This window comes from Malaclemys terrapin, chromosome 1, assembly GCF_027887155.1.
Source record: "Malaclemys terrapin pileata isolate rMalTer1 chromosome 1, rMalTer1.hap1, whole genome shotgun sequence".
NCBI lineage: Eukaryota > Metazoa > Chordata > Testudines > Emydidae > Malaclemys > Malaclemys terrapin.
In genome coordinates, this window is record NC_071505.1 from 133715181 (window position 1) to 133735159 (window position 19979).

At 42.1% G+C, this 19979-nt stretch overlaps 1 protein-coding gene across 3 annotated transcripts in view; it reads right to left on the bottom strand.

Moving 5' to 3' along the window:
• PRMT8 (protein arginine methyltransferase 8) overlaps positions 1–19979 on the bottom strand; it is a 104736-nt gene that overhangs the window by 27224 nt on the left and 57533 nt on the right. For all 3 annotated transcript variants that reach the window (XM_054039512.1, XM_054039498.1, XM_054039505.1), the window contains 3 exons: positions 15476–15539; positions 4865–5007; positions 4357–4444 (listed from right to left, as the gene is read on the bottom strand). In XM_054039512.1, the coding sequence (XP_053895487.1) occupies positions 4357–4444; positions 4865–5007; positions 15476–15539 (295 nt within the window). The remainder of the gene's footprint in view (positions 1–4356; positions 4445–4864; positions 5008–15475; positions 15540–19979) is intronic.

Genomic DNA, 19979 nt, shown 5'->3' on the forward strand with positions numbered 1-19979 from the left:
CTCCTGGGAAGCAGCTGGCATGTCCAGCTCTTCGGCTTAGGGGCAGCCAGGGGGGTCTGCGTACTGCCTCACACCCCGCCTGCAGGCACAACTCCCATTAGCAGGGTCAGGGCAGGGGCCGAACTAGCGCGACTCAAGAACGCTCAGCAGGTGGCTGTTGAGGGGTCATGGCGCAGGCCTCTCCCGCTGCTGCTGGCCCACTTCTCCTCCTTGTGCTCTTCCTGTGTCTGGGCTTGAGCTGCGGCACATGCCCTGTGGCGAACCACGGTCGGTCGCCCCATCGCTGGCACCCAGGAGATCGAGGTATGTATCCCCATCTCTGAGTGGTGGGAATGGGGCTGCACCCCCCCATCCCGCTCACTGCATCTCTCCCCTGTGCCATCCTGCCCTGCCTCCCAACCCTACCCATCCCAGCCCTGTACCCCTTACAGCACTCTCCCACCCATCTCTCCACCTCCCAGAGCCGCCCCCCATGTCCCTCACCCTCCACAGCCCTGCACCTCATTCACCTCCATACATTGCTGCACTCTCATTATGTCCCTTTACACTCCTGTGACCCCCACATCCAGGGCCGGCTCCAGGGTTTTTGCCGCCCCAAGCGGCGCAAAAAAAAAAAAGCCGCGATCGCGATCTGCGGCGGCAATTCGGCGGGAGGTCCTTTGCTCCGAGCAAGAGTGAGGGACCGTCCGCCGAATTGCCGCCGAATAGTTGGACGTGCCTCCCCTGTCTGGAGTGGCCGCCCCAAGCACCTGCTTGGCAAGGTGGTGCCTGGAGCCGGCCCTGCCCACATCCTCCTGTACCTGTAACCTTCTGCCTCCCTCTGCATCCCCATACCCCCCATATCCCTTCCTCTCTCCTTCACTGCCCCCTCTCACCCTCACCCTGCTCTCATCCTTGGTCTCTTTCCTCCCCATCCTCTCTCCTCCACACCCTGCATCTTTCCCCCTCCAGCCCAGCCTCCTCCCTTCCCAACTAAGTGATTTAGGCAGCCCCTGGAAGAGTGGAGTCTTCCCGGGCAATATCATAATCAGAGAGAGAAAATAAAAAAGCAATAAAACCAGACAATAAAACTCAGCCAGCAGCCTGGGCCCCAGGCAGAGCAGAGCCCCCTCAGTGCCAGGGGGCCAGCCTATGGTCTCTTTGCTCTGGGGTTCAACCTTCACGCCGGGCACGGCAGCGCTGCAGCCACCTGGGCAAGGGGCCCGCAGGCATGGGAAGTCTCCTGCAGCTAGGGTGACCAAGTGACAGTGGGAGGGGGGATGGAGTGAGCTGGGGGAGGGACCTCAGGAAAGGCCAGGGCAGGGAGTTTGGCAGGGGCGAGGCAAGGGTGTTTGGTTTTCTGGAATTAGAAAGTTGGCAACCCTAGCTATGTGTACCACTGGGGGTACATAGAGGTCTTCCAGGGGGTACATCAACCCATCTAGATATTTGCTTAATTATAAAGCAGGCTACATAAAAAGCACTAGCAAAGTCAGTACAAACTAAAGTTTCATACAGACAGTGACTTGTTTATACTGCTTTATATGCTATACACTGAAATGTAAGTACAATGTTTATATTCCAATTGATTTATTTTGTAATTATATGGTAAAAATGATAAAATAAGCAATTTTTCAGCAATAGTGTGCTGTGACACTTGTGTTATTATATCTGATTTTGTAAGCAAGTAGTTTTTAAGTGAGGTGAAACTTGGGGTATGCAAAACAAATCAGAGTCCAGAAAGGGGTACAGTAGTCTGGAAAGGTTGAGAGTCAGTGCTATAGATCAGTGGGTCTCAAAGCCGGTCTGTCACTTGTTCAGGGAAAGCCCCTGGCAGGCCGGGCTAGTTTGTTTACCTGCCGCGTCCGCAGGTTCGGCTAATCGTGGCTCCCACTGGCCGTGGTTTGCTGCTCCAGGCCAATGGGGGCTGCGGGAAGTGGCGCGGGCCGAGGGATGTGCTGGTTGCTGCTTCCCGCAGCCCCCATTGGCCTGGAGCAGTGAACCGCAGCCAGTGGGAGCTGCAATCGGCCGAACCTGCGGACGCGGCAGGTAAACAAACCGGCCCGGCCCACCAGGGGCTTTCCCTGAACAAGCGGCAGACTGGCTTTGAGAACCACTGACCCTTGTAATGGGTCCAATCCTGAATCCAGTTTGTGGTGCTAATGACTCCCATTGAGCTCAGTGGGAGTTATTTGTATCCTTTGATGGAAGAACAAGGCCCCCCAAGACTGCACTTCAGTCAGAAAAATCAAGACTCTTTTTTTGGAAAGTTGTCAGGTTGTAAGACTGGGATGAAGCCGATAAAGGGGAGTTGTGTGTGTGCATCTGACTGGTAATTGAGCCCACTAGTTCTTTTCCAAGCTCCTATATACCACATGGCCCTAATAAGTAGAGCTGGTTGGAAATTTTCCCATGGAAACTTCTTTTTGCCAGAAAAGGTCTTTACAGCCAAAACAAAAATTTCTGTGAAAATTTTTTTAGTAAATGTTCATGCAGTTTTTTTAAAACTTTTATTAAAAACTTTTGTTATGGTGGGGGGGGGAAGTCAACTCACTCTTGCCTTTTTAATTCTCTACCCCGTTTTTTCTCCCCAGTGGAAATATTTTTTTAATTAAAATTATGGTTTTCTCCATCAAAATGAAATGAAAAATTATGTTTAGAAACTTTTTTCATAAATAAATTCTCAGAAAATTTTGGACAAATTGAATTCATTTTTCAAAAATGTGAAATATATATTTTTTGACCAGCTGTATCAATAAACTTTCACACTTACAGTGGTTGCCACTTGTAAAGATTTTAAGCTCCTTTGCAAACTGTTAATGTTACAGTTGTACTCACTGTGCTAAGAATAGGGAAATATATTTGTTTTCCACAACAAACGCTCTGTATAACTTTTCATGAGTGATGTACCCAGATACTTGGATGCTAATATCTAAACTGCATTGTTAAATCTATTCACCTTAATTTGGGTTTTTGCTGATTATGTACTGTATGTATCTTCTGACTTTTAAAATCCAACTTTGTATTTGTGGATAATCTAAGCACTATATCCAGATGTACAGACACTCTTTTCTTAACCTGTGTATTTATTATATAAATTTTTAACATGAGCTTTAATAAAAATTTTAAATTTCACCTAAGTGCTGCCTCTAGGCTACCATGACACTGCATACCTCTAGGCAGTCAAAAGTATAGATTTTTATGGTAATTGCTCTAGATAGCACAATGGAGTGATGCAATTTTTAAAAAAATCTCAGACTCTAAAATCCAGGAAGTTCATATTTAGGGAAGATTACTAGTGGTTGTTGTTTTTGTGGAGGAGGGGGGCAACAATCAGACATTCAAACGACAATGTTCTATACATGTTTTTCCCCTCCTACTTAATACAGTGTTCCATACTAATGAATGTTTCTTTGTGTTCATCTGGATACTGTATTTGTGACCTAGTGCCCACACTCCATTAACTTTCTTGTCAGCTTCTCTTATAGCAAGACTTTGCCAGAGGGGAGCTTGCAGCAGTGTGGCAGGATTGTTGTTCTCCGCAGGTGCAACTAAACACTGGATGATGAAAAACAAATACAGGACGAAGAATGACACCCCACCACCTTCCCCCTGCAATAAATAGATTGAAATTCAAGGAGTGAGAGCTATGGGCCTGATGGAATGTGACAATGAAATCAGGGGCGTGTTGTTATATAAACACCAGGAGCTTGCTTCTCATCTCACTGACACAAGTCTAATTCAAGAGCAATTCAATTTAGTTCAATTGGCCTGATTCTGATCTCACACCTGGTTTACACTGGTGTCATTCCATTGATTTCAGTGCAGTTTCTCTTGATCTATATCAGTTTAAGGGAGACCAGAATCAGGCTACAATAAAGATGTGCTTATGCAAAATGCTAATATCAGCAGGGGCAGTATGTATTCTCACAGCCGCTGAGACTGATACCTAGCAAGCAAGCAGGGAATTGAACTAGATGATCTCCTGAGGTCTCTTCCAACCCTAATATTCTATGATTCCACTGAAGTCAACAGAGCTATGTTGATTTACACACCTGAAGTTCCAGCCTATTAAAACGAATAGTAATTCTTAAATGGCAGTGCATTTTCTCATTATTTCATGCAGTTTGCAAATAACATACCAAGTGTAAGAAAGCCACCTGAGGGTTTTGTCTTATCTAACCTCACACTAGTGTAAATCAGGAGTAACTCCAGTAAAGTCACACTGGTGTAAAATTAAGATGTGAGAGGAGAATCATGCCCAATGTATTTATTATGAACAGTCCACAAGGCTACTCTGTAACAATGTGAATGAGGAAATAAAAATATTTTCATGGAGCTGATCATACAGGAGGAATGTATTAGACTTGTACTTACAGTGAATTTTGAAGTCCTTGTACTGTCTGTCTTCAATTGCTACCATGTACAAAGCGGCCCGGTCTGGAAACATAAGCCCTCCAGGTTTCTGTTGATGAATTGTGGGGAAATGGATCTCGTAATCTAGTCACCTGACAAAGACATCACATTTTGAACTGCACATACAAAAACCAGACAAGCACCCTCCGCATGCCTTTATTGTTCTCCTTCAGATTTTTCACATCGGCTTTTAATATCTTAGAGATTCTTGCACCCTGCGGCAATGTTGTTAGATAAATAGTCTATCAGAATTGTACCAGCTGTCACTCAAAAGCAAAGCTTACTTTTAAAATGAAAGGTTTCCCAGTTTACTGAGCTCCCCATGCTAATCTTTCTATTAAAGCCTAAGAAAGGGCATTTGAACATAACTGTGTCTTTTTAATGCTGGTGGTAGTAGAAGGGGAGGGCTTGCAACTGGAAAATAAATGACCAGACCTCCAGCAAGGAGTATGACATGCAGAGCACCTACCAGCCACTTGTCTCGTGCAAAGATGACTGTGTTTAGCATTGACTCATAGAAAAGACAGTAACCCATCCATTCACTGATGATGATGTCTACTTTATCCTCAGGCAGTTCAACTTCTTCCACTTTACCTTTAAATATTGTGATTACTGAAAAAAGAATCCAAAAGAAATATGTTTCACATAATAAAAGCCTGACTAAAAGTACCTCACTGGTGAATGTCATTCTACCCCTGCTTTTCATTTTGATTTAAATATATGGACCTGATTCTCCTCTCTCAGCAGCGTAGATCAGGAGTGACTCCACTCAAGTTCATGAAGTTACACCAGTAAGGAAAAAAACAGTATACGGGAGAAGTGGATCAGGCCCATGCAGTATCTAATAAACAGAGAATCATTAGGGTATGTCTATGGTGCACACTCCTTTCGTCAGTATGTAGAGTACGTACACTATGTCCTGTGTGTCTCTCCCCCCGCCCCCCAGCATGGGTATGAGTGCCATTACCAGTGTAGATGGTGTGAGGATCTACTTAGGCAAGGAGAGTAAAGACAGGCCAGACCCTTATTGTATGCATCTACAGGGGCCTTTCTACATGCCCAAGCAGTGCCTTTCCCTGTTTTTAGCCATGTAGTGTCCTGCTGCTGGAGCCTGCTTTTCCCCGCCACAGGCAGCTGCTGAACCCTTTCCCTGCCCCAGGGAGCTACACACCATCGTGTGGATACAGCCTGCTTTTCACTATGGCATGTAGCCACATGTTACAGTGTGCAGTGTAGATATACCCTTAGTAGCAATATAAAGGGACGTTGTCAAGATAAACAACATATATTTTAAAAAAAATTCCTTACCCGTTACATCATCTTCAATTACCAGCCCTTTGGAAGCTGGCATATGTCTACGTCTTCAGTAGTGGGATATAAAGAATTCATCCAAAACCCTGAATACACCCAACCTCAGGCTGTTTGGTTTCTAGTACTATTTGCCAACTCATCAGCCCAAGTTCATCAACATTCATGGAGCTAGGAGCTGTCTGATCTCACACTGGTTTTGCATGTGTTTATCTTCATTGACTTCAATGGAGTTACTCCTGATTTACAGTGGTGCATGTAAATGAGATCTACATTGGGCATGTTGCAGTTTACACAGTTCTAGACCCACCCCCACTATCCCGCCCTCTCTCTGACAAGCATGTTTCCTTGCCCCAACCTCAGTCTGTCTCTAGCTGCCTTTTTCCAGACCTATTCCCAGCTCTGTCCTAAGGGTTTCTGGAAGCACAAGATGTTTTACACCCCCATCTAGGGTGACCAGACAGCAAAGGTGAAAAATTGGGACAGCGAGTGGGTGGTAATAGGAGCCTATGTAAGAAAAAGACCCAAAAATCGGGACTGTCTCTATAAAATCGGGACATCTGGTCACCCAGAGATGGAAGATGGGGGTTCCATCTTTGAAAATGCTAGTATGTCCCTCACTACCACTCCCAAATTCACCAAGGTCTTCAAGCTAGTAGGCAAGAACTGGTTCAAACCTCCATCTCCCCAAAGCAGCAGAAATGGGCAAACAGTCCCACTCCTGGTATAGCAATTGTTACACTAAACTCGGGATTAGAGTCAGACACTTCTAACATCTTACTTCAATAGCTAGAGAACTGTCTTGGATTCCATGCAGCTATGTGCTAGGGATTATGGGCCAATTCAGCTAGTATAAAAACGTTAGGAAATTCACGCCATTTAATAAGATGTTTCCTCACTTCTCAGCCCCAGGATTCTAAGGGTTAAACTGGAAAATATTTCTATGAGACAATTCTAATTTACTTTTTGCTTTTTATGTTTTTAATTTCTTTGCTTGTCACCTGACCTTGAACAGTGAAATTTTGACTTGTTAGTTTCACTTCCTGGTCCTCAAAAATAAGAACAACCTGTTGCATTTGGGTTTATAATGTTGCAGAAGACAGTTTAAATTTCAATTAAAGTATTTTCATTGAAAAATTGTTGTAATTTCAAATAAACCTTAGTCCATTTTATCCTGGGCTCATGTAATTTTGAGCTATTTTCACAAACATCTGTCTTTCTATGTGCTGATGCACCATTCTGCATAGGGCAAAGTATAGAGAGCAAGGACAATATTCAGCCTTAAGTACAAAACAATGACTGAAGTTTAACAGCAATTTTAGGAAATGGAAATTCTTCAGATCACATCTAATCTGATTTCTTTATGAATGGTTTCAGAGTAACAGCCGTGTTAGTCTGTATCCGCAAAAAGAAGAACAGGAGTACTTGTGGCACCTTAGAGACTAACAAATTTATTAGAGCATAAGCTTTCGTGGACTACAGCCCACTTCTTCGGATCCATCCGAAGAAGTGGGCTGTAGTCCACGAAAGCTTATGCTCTAATAAATTTGTTAGTCTCTAAGGTGCCACAAGTACTCCTGTTCTTCTTTTTATGAATGGTGTATACTTTTCCAGAATGGCTTGTTATCTGTCTATTTTGGACCCTCTTTCTCTATCTTGACCTCAGTTTTTTTCTTTTACCTTCCCTAACAGTTGTTTTTCAGATTTCAAGTTTGAGAAAATATAGGGGAAAAGACTCTTGTATTGAAGATTTCTTAAAGTTTAGCTGGAATTAATTGAGCTGATTCTACTTCTTTAATGACATCTTTTCTGTCGCATCTCTAATTTCTGTTCTTTATGCCTGCAGAAATGAGTTCTGGGAAGAAACAGATCTTCTGTTTTTTTACACAAATTCTTTCTTATATCTAGCAACTTCCAAGAAGAACCTATTTGTGATTTCTGATGACAACAAAAGAAATGATAAAAATCCATCTAGGTTTCAGTCACTGAAGTGTAATTTTATTTTTAAACACAGACTAGCAACCCCATTTCATTATGGCCTTGTCCACACTATGGTGGACAACCATAGTATGGGCAGGAGGTTAAGTTGAACAATTTACAGGGAAAAAAGAGGTTCCACAAACAAGATGGGAATTAATCCTGACATCCTAATGACTCTCATACTGAGACAACATATCTGATTTTTCTGTCATTCAACCCGTGTTTCTGGAATAATAATGCTTTCAATTACATCTTTAATCTGTGCAGCCATCCCTGACATAGGTACATTTTGTAGCTTCAATTCTTTTTGTAGCATGCATTGTTCCTCTCTGTCTGTCCTTATATCCATGACTGGTAGACATTATTAGCTCTTGCTTTCCTGGTAAGTTGAGAAGGGGTGTGAAGTATCAAGGAAAAAGATTTATTCATACATGCCATCTTCTTTATCATGTCCCCTCCATGGCTGGGGTCTCCACAGGCTGAAAAGTGAGTCGTTGAGTCCATTGATAAAATGGAAAGCCCCAGGACAAAGAATTCTGTTTTCTTGAACTTTGATGTAATTTCTGGCTTTTTGTTTTTTTAATTCCCAACTCCAGGGGTCAGCACGAGGGGCTTTTCCCAAAGATTTTAATACCTCATCATTCCTATTAATGCCTTGGTTTTTAAAACAGGTTGTTTGAAGCATGGGTTGGAAAGCAGCAGCTGGGAGGCAGGTCAAGGAGGGTAGATGGTCAGGAAACTCTAGAAAGAAAGGCAAGCCAGACCCGAGGAAGGTGATAGAGAGCAGGTGTCCAGGGAGAGAGGAGGAGAGAACAGGCAGTGAGTGTGGGCTGAAATGAGTTTCAGAGAGTTGCAAGAGATCAGGCAGCTAGGAAAGGGTTGGGTCTCATGACAGTGGGAAAGCAAAGGATCTGTAGTCCTTTTATTGTATGATTATTTAATGTCATTTTGACACCTCCAGCAAGTGCTGCTCCATAAAGTTCTTTTTAACAATTGCAGGTTTAACGTCTCTAACTACACAAGGTGGGAGCCCCCCTGCTTTGTTTATTTACATCTGAGGGAAAAATTGCAAGTTACAAAACCAGCTTTGTTTCTTAAGCCTTGTCTTCAGTGATGGAAATGTTAAGCATGTTACAGCAAAATGTTCTCGGCTTACTTACAAAACTCTGAGCTTTGTTAACTCACTTTCCCGGGGAAAAGTTTCCCCCACCAAAGAGAAATACAGACAAACATGGGTGAAAAAAGAAAACATGAAAAAGGAGAAGAGGATACTCCCTCTTCTGGTGAGGTAGCAGGTAGTTAAGAAAATATACTGTAAATGGTAAAGCAGGGTCATTTGAATTGGACTTAATTAGAATTGGTCAAAAATGTTCACGCAAAAGTTTTTTTTCATCTCCAAATGAGCTTTTTTTTAAAAAAAACACACACACATCCTGTTGACTTTTTTGATTGATCTTGCTTTTTCCAATCTTTTTCATATCATTTTAGTTGAAATTATTATTGAAAAAATTATAAAACATTATTGACCTGATCATTAGAATATTTTGTTCACTCAGAACCTATTTTTCAGTAAATGAAAAATTTTCATAATCGTTTTGTTTTCTATAAAAGATTGGTTAACAAAATCCAGGACAAGTTTTTAAAAATTGATCCATTTAAAACCCAGAAGAAAGAAAACAACTTCAATATTTGACTGGCCCATTTGCGGTCAGGTTAGAAAGGCTTGATTGGAGTTGCCGTTCCATTGTTAGACAAAGTTTTCTACCCCAGAAAAATGAGCAGGCAAAATGAAATCTTGGACCTGCTAAGGTATGTTGGTAAAATCCTGGCCCCATTGAAATGAACTGGAGTTTTGCCATCGACTTCAGTGGAGCCAGGTTTTCACTCTTAACGTTCAGTAGTTTGGACACCCATAAGCTGGAGTGGAAAAGAAAGAAAAGAACAGACACAAAACAAAAGCAAGGACAAGAAAAGCGCCTTCTGAGTTCATCTTGGGTTTTATAATTTTCCATTCTTGGAAAACTACTAGCCTGTTCACAGCCATCCTTTCAGAATTTTCCAATAGCTCTTAGTTCAAAATCAAGGAAACTTGAACAAACTCAAAACAAATCAGAGCCCAATTCTCAAAACAAAGTTCAGACAAGTTCCCAGCATACAATGGATAGTTCTTAGCATGACTCTGGTTAAATGATTTAATTGTTAAGGCAACAATTCATAGTGCATCGCCTTAAATCTATTAAAATCTCTCTCTTGGAAGTAGGATCAGAGGTAATTGTTAAGGAACAGGAAAGAGGAACTGAGAACATGCATCCTTAAGCTTAAATGACCAGATAAATCCATACCACCATCTCTTACAGACATACAGCCTGACTGTGATCTCACATCAGCTTTGCAGTGGTACAGCTCCTTTGGCTTCAGTGGATCTACTCCACATGTGCATTGGTGGGACTGCAATAACTTTCAAAGTATTATTCCATCTTCACACTGAGGAGAATCAGGTTCATTTTCTTTAAAAAATTCTGGACATCTCACTTAGCAGAGAGAGGTAATTTTATCTCCATGGAACACAAACATAAAAGTCTGCACAAACACCTGCCCTGCTTTCCAAAATCATCTGCTTCTTGACAGACTCTTTCACAACACATTGGCACCTCACTCAGAATCTGCTAGCAGTTTTGGACTTGGCTGCCTTTCCCCAGCATCTACAGTGGCTGTTTTGAAAAACATTTCTGTCAGGTGTTTTGTCAGCAGCACATTAGTTTCAAGGAGCTGAGAAGGTTATTAAGTTCGGAGTGGCTGAAGACCTAACTTGCAGACTGCAGGGAGAGCACACAGTGAAGCTTGTTAAATTGCTGGCAAGTCACCAAAAGGGGGGGGGGGGGAGGGGAAATCACATCACCTGGATCAACAAAGAATAATAATAGGCCAGATCATCCCCTCCTGCAGTAAAACTCTGCAAAGGGGGGAAGAAATTCCATTCCAGGGATGAGGTAGCTCCATCTGAATAAAGACCCAGACCCTGTGTCTCTACACCAATGTGAATAAAGAGTAGTGTCAGTGAGATTCATTCATTTACATTAGTGGAAAACGAATGAGCTCAAAATGAGGGCCAACAGAGCTTGGTTCTTCTGCTTACACTGAGAGGGGAAGAAGAGTGGGTTGTAGCAAGGAAAGCAGTTAACAGGAGTGTTTAAAATAAAGCAGAGCCCCTTCTTTATCTTACATTCTCTTTTTAGTTGCTTTTCCTGTTACAACCCCTCCTCAACACACACAGACTCACACACTTATTCTACACCTTTAGAGTTGTTGTGCAAAATGGGTGCAACACTTTGAATGCAAAATCAATGCAAGTGACACTGCTTTACAATTTACAGTGTATTTTCTTAACTACCTTCACAATGTGCAACTTGCACCATATAAGTCATACCCCATAGCAGCAAAAGTGCAAGGATTATGTTTTGCTGATACAAAGCATTTAAGGTTCAGTTATTTGAGTTTTAATATAAAGAATGTACATGGATCATACCTAGTTAAGGGCACAGTTATATATTCACTGAATGATTCTGACATCATGTATGCATGGTCCCTCCACTTTCATCGGTATGGGCCACTGCATTTGGCCCACAGACTTCCCTGGGAACAGCACTTACATCAGCTCTGAATATGGTCCACGATTTGCAATTTATACTCATTTACTCTGGTAGCAAGTTCTGTCATTTTTTCCATAAGCACAGGCTGAACTCTAAATCTTATGAAATAATTAGGCAATGCTTGTTTGAAAAAGGATCAAACAACCCTTGACTCATGTTAAAAATGTTTCAAAAGTGTTTTGATTATGCAGAAATACATATTAGGTGTATATTCTATTTGCCTTCATTTAAGTTACATCCCACCTAAGCTTTCAATTTAATATACCTGCCTCCAAGTACAGTGAGTTATACAAACCAGATTGGAACAACCTACGCATTCTTTCCCACTGACGCTTCTAATTCAAAGGTGTACTCCTCTCTAAATACTCGCTCGCTTTCTTTTTTAACCAAGAATGGAAATAGAGGGGGTGAGGTGAATCACAGAAGCTAATTGAATTCGCAGCACCACATGGATTAAGTAACCCATTTGGTTTGAATATGCCTAACTACAGCAAAATCCAGCCTTGATCTGTTTGTTCTGTTATCATAATATCAAGTATGCATAAAGTAATATAAGTGATTCATTTTACTTCTGTGGAAGGTCACAAGTATGCGCTGATTCTCCTCTCGCTCTCACAAGTGAAAACCAGGAGTAACTTATCAAAGTCAATGGAATTGCACCATGATAATATTGGTGGAAATGAGAGCATATATTTTACTTACAGTAATGCTAAAGGTGATCTAGATCTGGTTGCATTATTTGTTACAAATAATCAGCTCCCTTTATAATTAGCAAATTATTCACAAGTGTGTCCTGACTTTCTCCAGAAATATTCATTATTTGTAAGTTTTCTTCCAAATAGTTTGGACAAATAATTTTTCAAACTATGGGTTGTTTGCAAACTGTTCCCTTTGCTACAATACACCCTTCGTGTTTTGTGATAGTTACTGAAGTGAGATGGCCCTGGGTCTGTTCCCTGACTGGACAATTGAAATGTTTGACACAGGAGAATAAAAAAATGGAGTGATTAGAGATTAATGCACTTTCCAATATTAATTTTTAGACAAATCATTATCTGTGCTAAAATGTGTGAAACTTTTAGGATTCACAGAAACTTTCCTAAACACCTAGCACTAGTACAAATACTTCTGCATACCAAATAATAGAAACCCATTAATCTTAGCAAACAGAACTCAATGTTTCCATTCACAAAAATTATCAGAAATCATGCGGGGTGGGAGATTACTGTTTGACCAGGATTAAGTTGAACTATGTGATACTAAAGTCGTGTGTTAGATGATTTGGAAAACTTGGCATTGGAAACTAGGTTCTGAAATATGAGTTTGCCTGAGATTTTTTTTATGTGAATGCATCATTTTGGGTAACAATGAAGCCAACACAAGCTTAATGTCCCACTTAAACTCTATTTTAAAATTTAAATGAAGCACAGAGATGAATTTCATACTTCCAGAATATGATTGCTACAATCATCACTTTCGTCAACACTCAGGTACCCTACTTCTATCACATGTCAAAACGGTCCTGATGATTCCTTTGGGGTGAATTTTAGTACTCTTGACAGCTGCCAGAATGACAGGCCTGGAGACTGAAAATTTACACACACACACACACACACACACACATACACACACGGCATAGTGTGGGGGAAGCTTGCACTGCCACTAGTTATGTTTTACCTAGTTTTAGGTAGACAGCTGTCAGTTCAGCTCCTTTCACTAGCTCGAGTCTAAATTAACTTTAAAAGATTTTTTTAAATTTAAAGGTTCTTAAGTTTGAGTTTTAGGAGAGGAGAACAGGATCCTTGGAGTCAGGGTTTGCTCTCATTTATACCAGTGTAATGTGGAGATATTCCATTAATTTCATTGGAGTGACTCCAGATTTACATTGTGCAACCAAGAGTAGACTGTGGCCTTTGGACTCTCTAGAGAATAGTGTGTCTTGGTAAACAAGAAAAGAGGGGTTTACTCTGGGTTTTACACTGGTGTGAACTAATTGATGTCAGTGGTGTTACTCTTGATTTCCACCTATGTTAGTGACAGCACAATGAGGCCAAAATTATTCATTATGGAGGATCATAGATTCAGAGAGGTTAGAGATGGATCTATCTGGAAAAAAGATAATTTGCCCAGTCATTGAACCCCATAGAGAAGGCTTGTAGGAGTCCTGTTTCATTATCAGATTTCTGTACATAACACTAGAAATAGCTCTCAATCAATATCCCAGATCTCAGAGCTGAACACCTCCCAAGCATCGAATGTGTTTGAAATTGGAACCAAGTCCTAGATTAGAATATTTCAGATAGCCCCCATCTTTATATAAGAACGGCCATACTGGGTCAGATCAAAGGTCCATCTAGCCCAGCATCCTGTCTTTTGACAGTGGCCAGTGCCAGGTACCCCAGAGGGAAGGAACAGAACAGGTAATCATTAAGTGATCCATCCCCTGTCGCCTATTCCCAGCTTCTGGCAAACAGAGGCTAGGGACACCATCCCAGCCCATCCTAGCTAATAGACATTGATGGACCTATCCTCCATGAATTTATCTAGTTCTTTTTTGAACCCTCATCAACTTGGCCTTCACAACAACCTCTGGCAAGGAGTTCCACAGGTTGACTGTGCATAGTGTAGAAAAATACTTCCTTTTGTTTGTTTTAAACCTGTTGCCTATTAATTTCTGCCTATTAATTTCATTTGATGACCCCTTTAATAAGTTGAACCACCTCCCCTCCACAGATCTAAACACCCATGAACACCTTGAGTCTTCATGCTAAAGACGAAACAGCTAGAATGAATATAAAGGGGATTCTTCACTGAGGCTACTGGACACAGACAGACCCAGTGGTTCTCTCTAATTCTATAGCTCCCAGACTGTCCGGTTTAGTTTCACCACTCACAGCTCCCTAAATGTCGGTCTAGATTAAGCAGTCATGGAAGGTATTGCTGACTACATGGCAGAGACTACCGCAGCTGCTTTTAATATTTAAAAAAATAGCCTTGCAGTCCTTTCTCTGGCAAAACTATAGTTCAAGTCAATGAGAGTTTTACTGAAGAGAAGACCGGTTGACAGAGAAGAGAGTACACTGCCAACAGGGTATTCTCTGGGTATGTCTTCACTGGAGAGTTAGCCCGGGCTCTAACATGCGTGTTTACCCTAACCCCCTGCAGTCCACACAGAACCTCTTACCCAGGCTTGAGGGTGCTTTAAACCCAGGTTAGCATACACTGCTGGGCTTGAGCTTGTGTTTCTCCTCAGCCCAGGCTGGCAACCCAGTGAGGACACAGGCTAATCAAGTCCTCCACTGCATTCCCACAATTTCACCTCGGCCATATTTTATTGCTCTCTACCTCCTTCCTTCTTCTGCACCGGAAGTCATCTACACTAGCTCCGCATTTAAACCCCAAGTTGCCTGTTACAGTTCTGCTGTGGTTCCACGGATTTGAACAGACATGCCATGTGAGAAATCGTCCCCCCAGAGTGCTGTCTGCTGGCCAGAAGCTGCCAGCAGCAGCTTAGCCACTGCAGTTTAGCAGCAGCTGGCAGCAGCACAGCTTAGTACAGGGCTAAGAGCCACAAGATGTCCTGCCAAAAGCCTACCCCTGCACAGGGGCACTTAGTACAGCACCAGTGTGGGTTCAGCTACATGGGTCTGGCACAGGGTAGGGGTCTGCACTAGGGAACGTTCTACCAGAGCTAGCCTAGCCCTGGCTCACCCTGCAATGAAGACATACCTTCCATGACAGACCCCTTGATTCTTGAATTTGTTCCCAACCCCAGTTTGAAAAAGCCTCTGTAAAGGTTACCTATTTGCTGTGGTTTGAGGGATCACTGACGGTAGCGTTTGGGGTCTATTTTGCTACATTGAATCACCAGCTAGTTAGGTTCATTTACTTTCATTGCATATAAGCACTGATGTGCTCCTGGGTGATTATTCCAGGGTGGATTGTGATTCTCAGTAATTGTCCAGGTGCCTAGAGCTGTAAATAGGGATTTTTTTGTTTTCTATTTATATCGAAATAAATAAATCATCAGCTGTATGTACCAAACCATCAATTGCATGTAAACTACACAACAGAAATCAATCAGAGAGCGCAGGCCCCAGTCTGCCACCATTTTTCACAGAAACTATTCTTAGATGTCTTACTGTTGTCCAAGTGGTTCGCCTTGATAATTTTTTCCGAGTAGTCAGATATACTGGAGCATTCAATCTAAAAAAGAAGAGGACAAAGGAGAGCTTTGAGTTAAAGACTTCAGACATACTGAACAGAAATAAAATCTATTGAACACAGCAGAATCTGTACGAAACATGCACCATAGACAGCAGATAAATCAAAGCTTTATCTGCAGTCCCACCGTGGAGAGGGTGATATCTTAGCATGAAAACTGTGAAGTGTGTGTATTGTATGTGAAACTTTCTCTAAAACCATGTGAAAATATGAAAGAAAGAGGTCATGTGTAATAGACTGCATAGCACACATAATAATACCTTAATTTATCCCAATTACTTCAGAATCTGCTGGAAAATCTGTTACGTTCCTCCACCACCACCCCAAGAAAGCCAATCATTAAAAGAACTCAAGAGAAAGAATAGCATGTTGCAAAATTTCCAACACAGTTGAAAAAATATGCTTCCAAACTGTTCAAGTTGTGTCTACATCCAAACCATTTCAGTACTTGTCTGTTTCGAAAAGCAATTATTCATCAGTTCCATTATTTACCTACTTTGATAACAATGTGTACCATTGAAAGGGAATTCCGAAATCCACATATACTAAATTACTGGTGTATTTTATATACTTTTAAAACAACCTTCAGAATTCTTATGCCTCCAGGGCCACCCTCTAGCGTTCTCTTGTGTCCTATATTAAATGCTGTGCTGCTTCCCACATCTATTTTGGAGACTCACAGTCAGATTCTGCTCTCACAGGGATTTTACATCCATGTGACTCCATTGGACCTGATTATCCTCTCATTAACATCTGTGTATTTCAGCATAAAACTGGAGACTCAAAGCCATTGACTTCAGCAGAGTTACTTCTGTAATGTGAAGGAGGTCTAAACTAGTCCTTCAGTTATTCCTTCCTGGCTTGAAAAATGTACAGACTACATCTTCAATAGCACCTGATCTATTCTGGACACACCTGAGGAAATGTGGGGCATAAGTACCTTTCCATCTTTTTTTCTATTCTCCATAGTGGCTTTCCATCATCTCTCAACCCCATTTCCCAATCCGGGCAGCCAGGAGCCAGTTAGGCCCTTTGCACAAGTTACCATAACCACAGAGGTGGTTCCACTTATCTAGGATCAGTGGAGCACAGCACACTTTGGTAACATCCCCTGCAGCCCACCAATATGCCCCTATGCTGTAGGAGTGGAGCCTGGCTTTAAACCATGCCAGCATTCGCCTATGCAAAGGGAATGCCCAGCTGTCCCCTTGTGCTACCTGATCAGCACAAAGAATACGTCCAGACTACCGATCGATTTATCGGGGATCGATATATCGCGTCTCGTTAAGATGCGATATATCGATCCCCGAACACGCTCCCCGTCGACTCCGGAACTCCACCGGAGCGAGCGGCGGTAGCGAAGTCGACAGGGGAGCCGTGGCCGTCGATCCCACGCTGTGTGGACCCCAGGTAAATCGATCTAAGATACTTCAACTTCAGCTACGCTATTCACGTAGCTGAAGTTGCGTATCTTAGATCGATCCTCCCTCCTCCCCCCCAGTGTAGACCAGCCCTTTTGGAAGTAGGAATTGTTTTTTACAAATCACACTGTCTTCCTTCCATACTGGAATGATGCTGAATCAGATCTAGGAGGGCAAGTAGAGCAGGTATTTAAAAAAAAAAAAAAAGTCTGGCAGATGTGAGTGAAGTGCCTTATTTAGTAGCTGCTCTCTATACTAACCTGGAAAATGTACTACAATTCTCAAATTCTGTCAACGAATGTTCACATGTTGATATTCTATCAATAAATGTCCTTCCGTATTTATGAAAATATCACGACCCACCTACACCTTCAGCTCTGTGCTTGAAATTCAGACTGTCATAAGGTGGGACGTGTCTGCGACAAATTCTGAACTCTGCTTTGTACTGTAACCATCATTTTTGGATTAGGACATCCATTTTGTACTAGGGGCTGAATTCATGTCCAACCTTGCCCAAGGCAAGATTCCTATGATGAATTCTAGACAGCCACCCTGCCCAGGAAAGGCGCATGTTCCCTAGTTGAATAACTATAACTGAGAAGCCATGACAGAGCTATCTAGGGCAGTGGTTCTCAAACTTTTTTGATCGGGCCCCACTTCTTTGTGTCTGTAGTAGTTTACAGCCTCCCCTTCCCCCACAAGTACATAGACCACCACCCAGTTCTGAAGGCAGCACTGTGCCAGCAGCAGCACAGAAGTAAGGGAGGCAATGTGCAAAGTTATATTTGTCAATATCACTTTTCACAATAGACCTAGTGCCCTATTGCCACACTTACTTTCTATGCTGCTGCTATCCTGAGGCTGACTGCTGGAGCCTTGCTGTCTCCTGGTGAGGGATTGAGTGTGTGGGGGTGGAGAGGAGAGTCTGGGAGACATGGCTCTGTCTGTCTCATTTATCCCCTCCTCCTGGATGTGCATGGCCCTTCTGCATGAGCCCCAGCCACCAGGGGCTGACAGCCAGAGCTCTTCAAAAACCCAAACCAAACCAAAAAAAAAGCACATAGCTCGCACCTCCCTTGACACATTCCCGCACCCCGTTATTTGAGAACAGTTGATCTAGGACCATCAAATGTCATTGTCTCTCAACTGCCAGCCAATCCCATGGAACAATGGTCTCTCTGCAGGGGGTGTTCCTTGTTTTCCTGTCCCAGTGTCCCCTAAGGAGTGAAACTAGAAGCCAGATTGCCCACAGCTAGATGGAACTCTGGGGGAGCCTGTGTAAGAAACTGGGGGGCGTGGGAGATCTGTGGCACTGGTTTCAGGGATCTGCGGAGTCCCATGTCCCAAGGAAGGACTAAGACAAGAGGTCTGTGCATGAGAATGTGCCCTACAGACCCAGAGCTAAAAATAGCCACTAGAGTAGCCAGGCTCAGGGGGCTTTGAAGCACATGGAACAAAGCTGCTGGATCCACTTACAACAGACTGGTGACCATCAGTAGGGGGACTGGCCCAAGTTGTAACACAGATCATAACGGGCTTTTTTTTGAAGTCATAAACACTTTAGCTTGCAATGTTTGTAAGTGCTACAAGAGAGAGACTTTTTCCTGCAGAATTTATACATTCTTCAGCTCGCTCCTGTAGAGCTGTTAAGTTCTGCAAAAGAAAGGCTGAAGCCTTTCTCCAGCAGAGTTCAAAACTCTGCTGACACTTCCAGTCTCAGCACATTTATCTGAAACTGTTGATTATCTAATTGAATTGATTATTTAAATAAATTTTAATGGCCCTTATTACTTGCAGATAATTAGCTAAGAAATAGTACAGTATAAAAATGAGAGAGTAAACTAATTAACCAAAATGCTATATTTGGAATAATGGATTCCTTTGGGTTGGAAAGAACCTTGAACTAGGTCACCTAATCCATCCTCCAGCATTATTATGGCAGTATTAAATTAATTATCCATTACCATCTCTCTAGGCAGCTTTATCTACTGACTGAGCTATTCTGAGACTTATAATAATTTTCCAGATATTTTACTTAATTTTCACATGCTGCAACTTCAAGGGACACTGCCAACTTAAAATTCACATGTGTGGCAGAAAAAGTATACCTACTGTTAGAATTAGCACCTAAGACAACTGTAACTGAAAGAGACCAATTTGTTTAGTGTGTCTATTTGAGAGCACTTTTTGATTATGGTTGGTTGAACAGCTTCCTCTGTATCATGAGTCATTTAGTCAGTTTCTCCTTCATTTATGTGGGTGTTTTCACCCATAAGAAGGAGAAAGAAACATTTTCTTGAAATAGGAACTTGCATCTATAAAAACACAAAAATTTACAGGGGGACTCAAGGGTAGGTATTGTATTTGAAATGACTTAACTTTTTTTTTTTTTAAACTGACTAGATTTCAAGTTGAAGGTGTCCTTGTTTTTTCCTCACTGGACTAATGGGAATTACTGATCCTTGTCTTCTTTTAAATTCTCCTTTCTCATATTTATAGATAGATAACTTTCACCTCCGTCATATTTTCACCAGACTGCACATGCTCAGTTCTCTCCAGTTTTCCTCATAAGTCTTACTTTAAGTCTTTTAATGGGCATGAAATGAGGGGTTAAGAGTCATGGCTTCTGTCCCCAGCTTGGCCATTAACTCTGCCTGACCCTATGCACGTCATTTAACTTCTCTATGCCTCAGTTCCTTCACCTGGAAAATGGGGATCATGACAGTTACCCATGTTTATAAAAGTGCTTTAATATCTGTAGAAAATTGTATGTTTTTCCCTCTGAAGTCTCCTAATTTGTGTCTCTTTTTTAAAATGTGGCACACAAAACTATGCAGTAAACTGATCGATCCCTAAGCATTGCTGGGAAGTGCACAATAATAACCTTGCTGGATGCATGCCATTCTTATTACTACAACCCAAGATAAACATATTGCCTTTTTTGTAGTAGCATCAGATTGTTGACAAGAATTCAATTTATATCCCACTAGAGTTGCTTTAA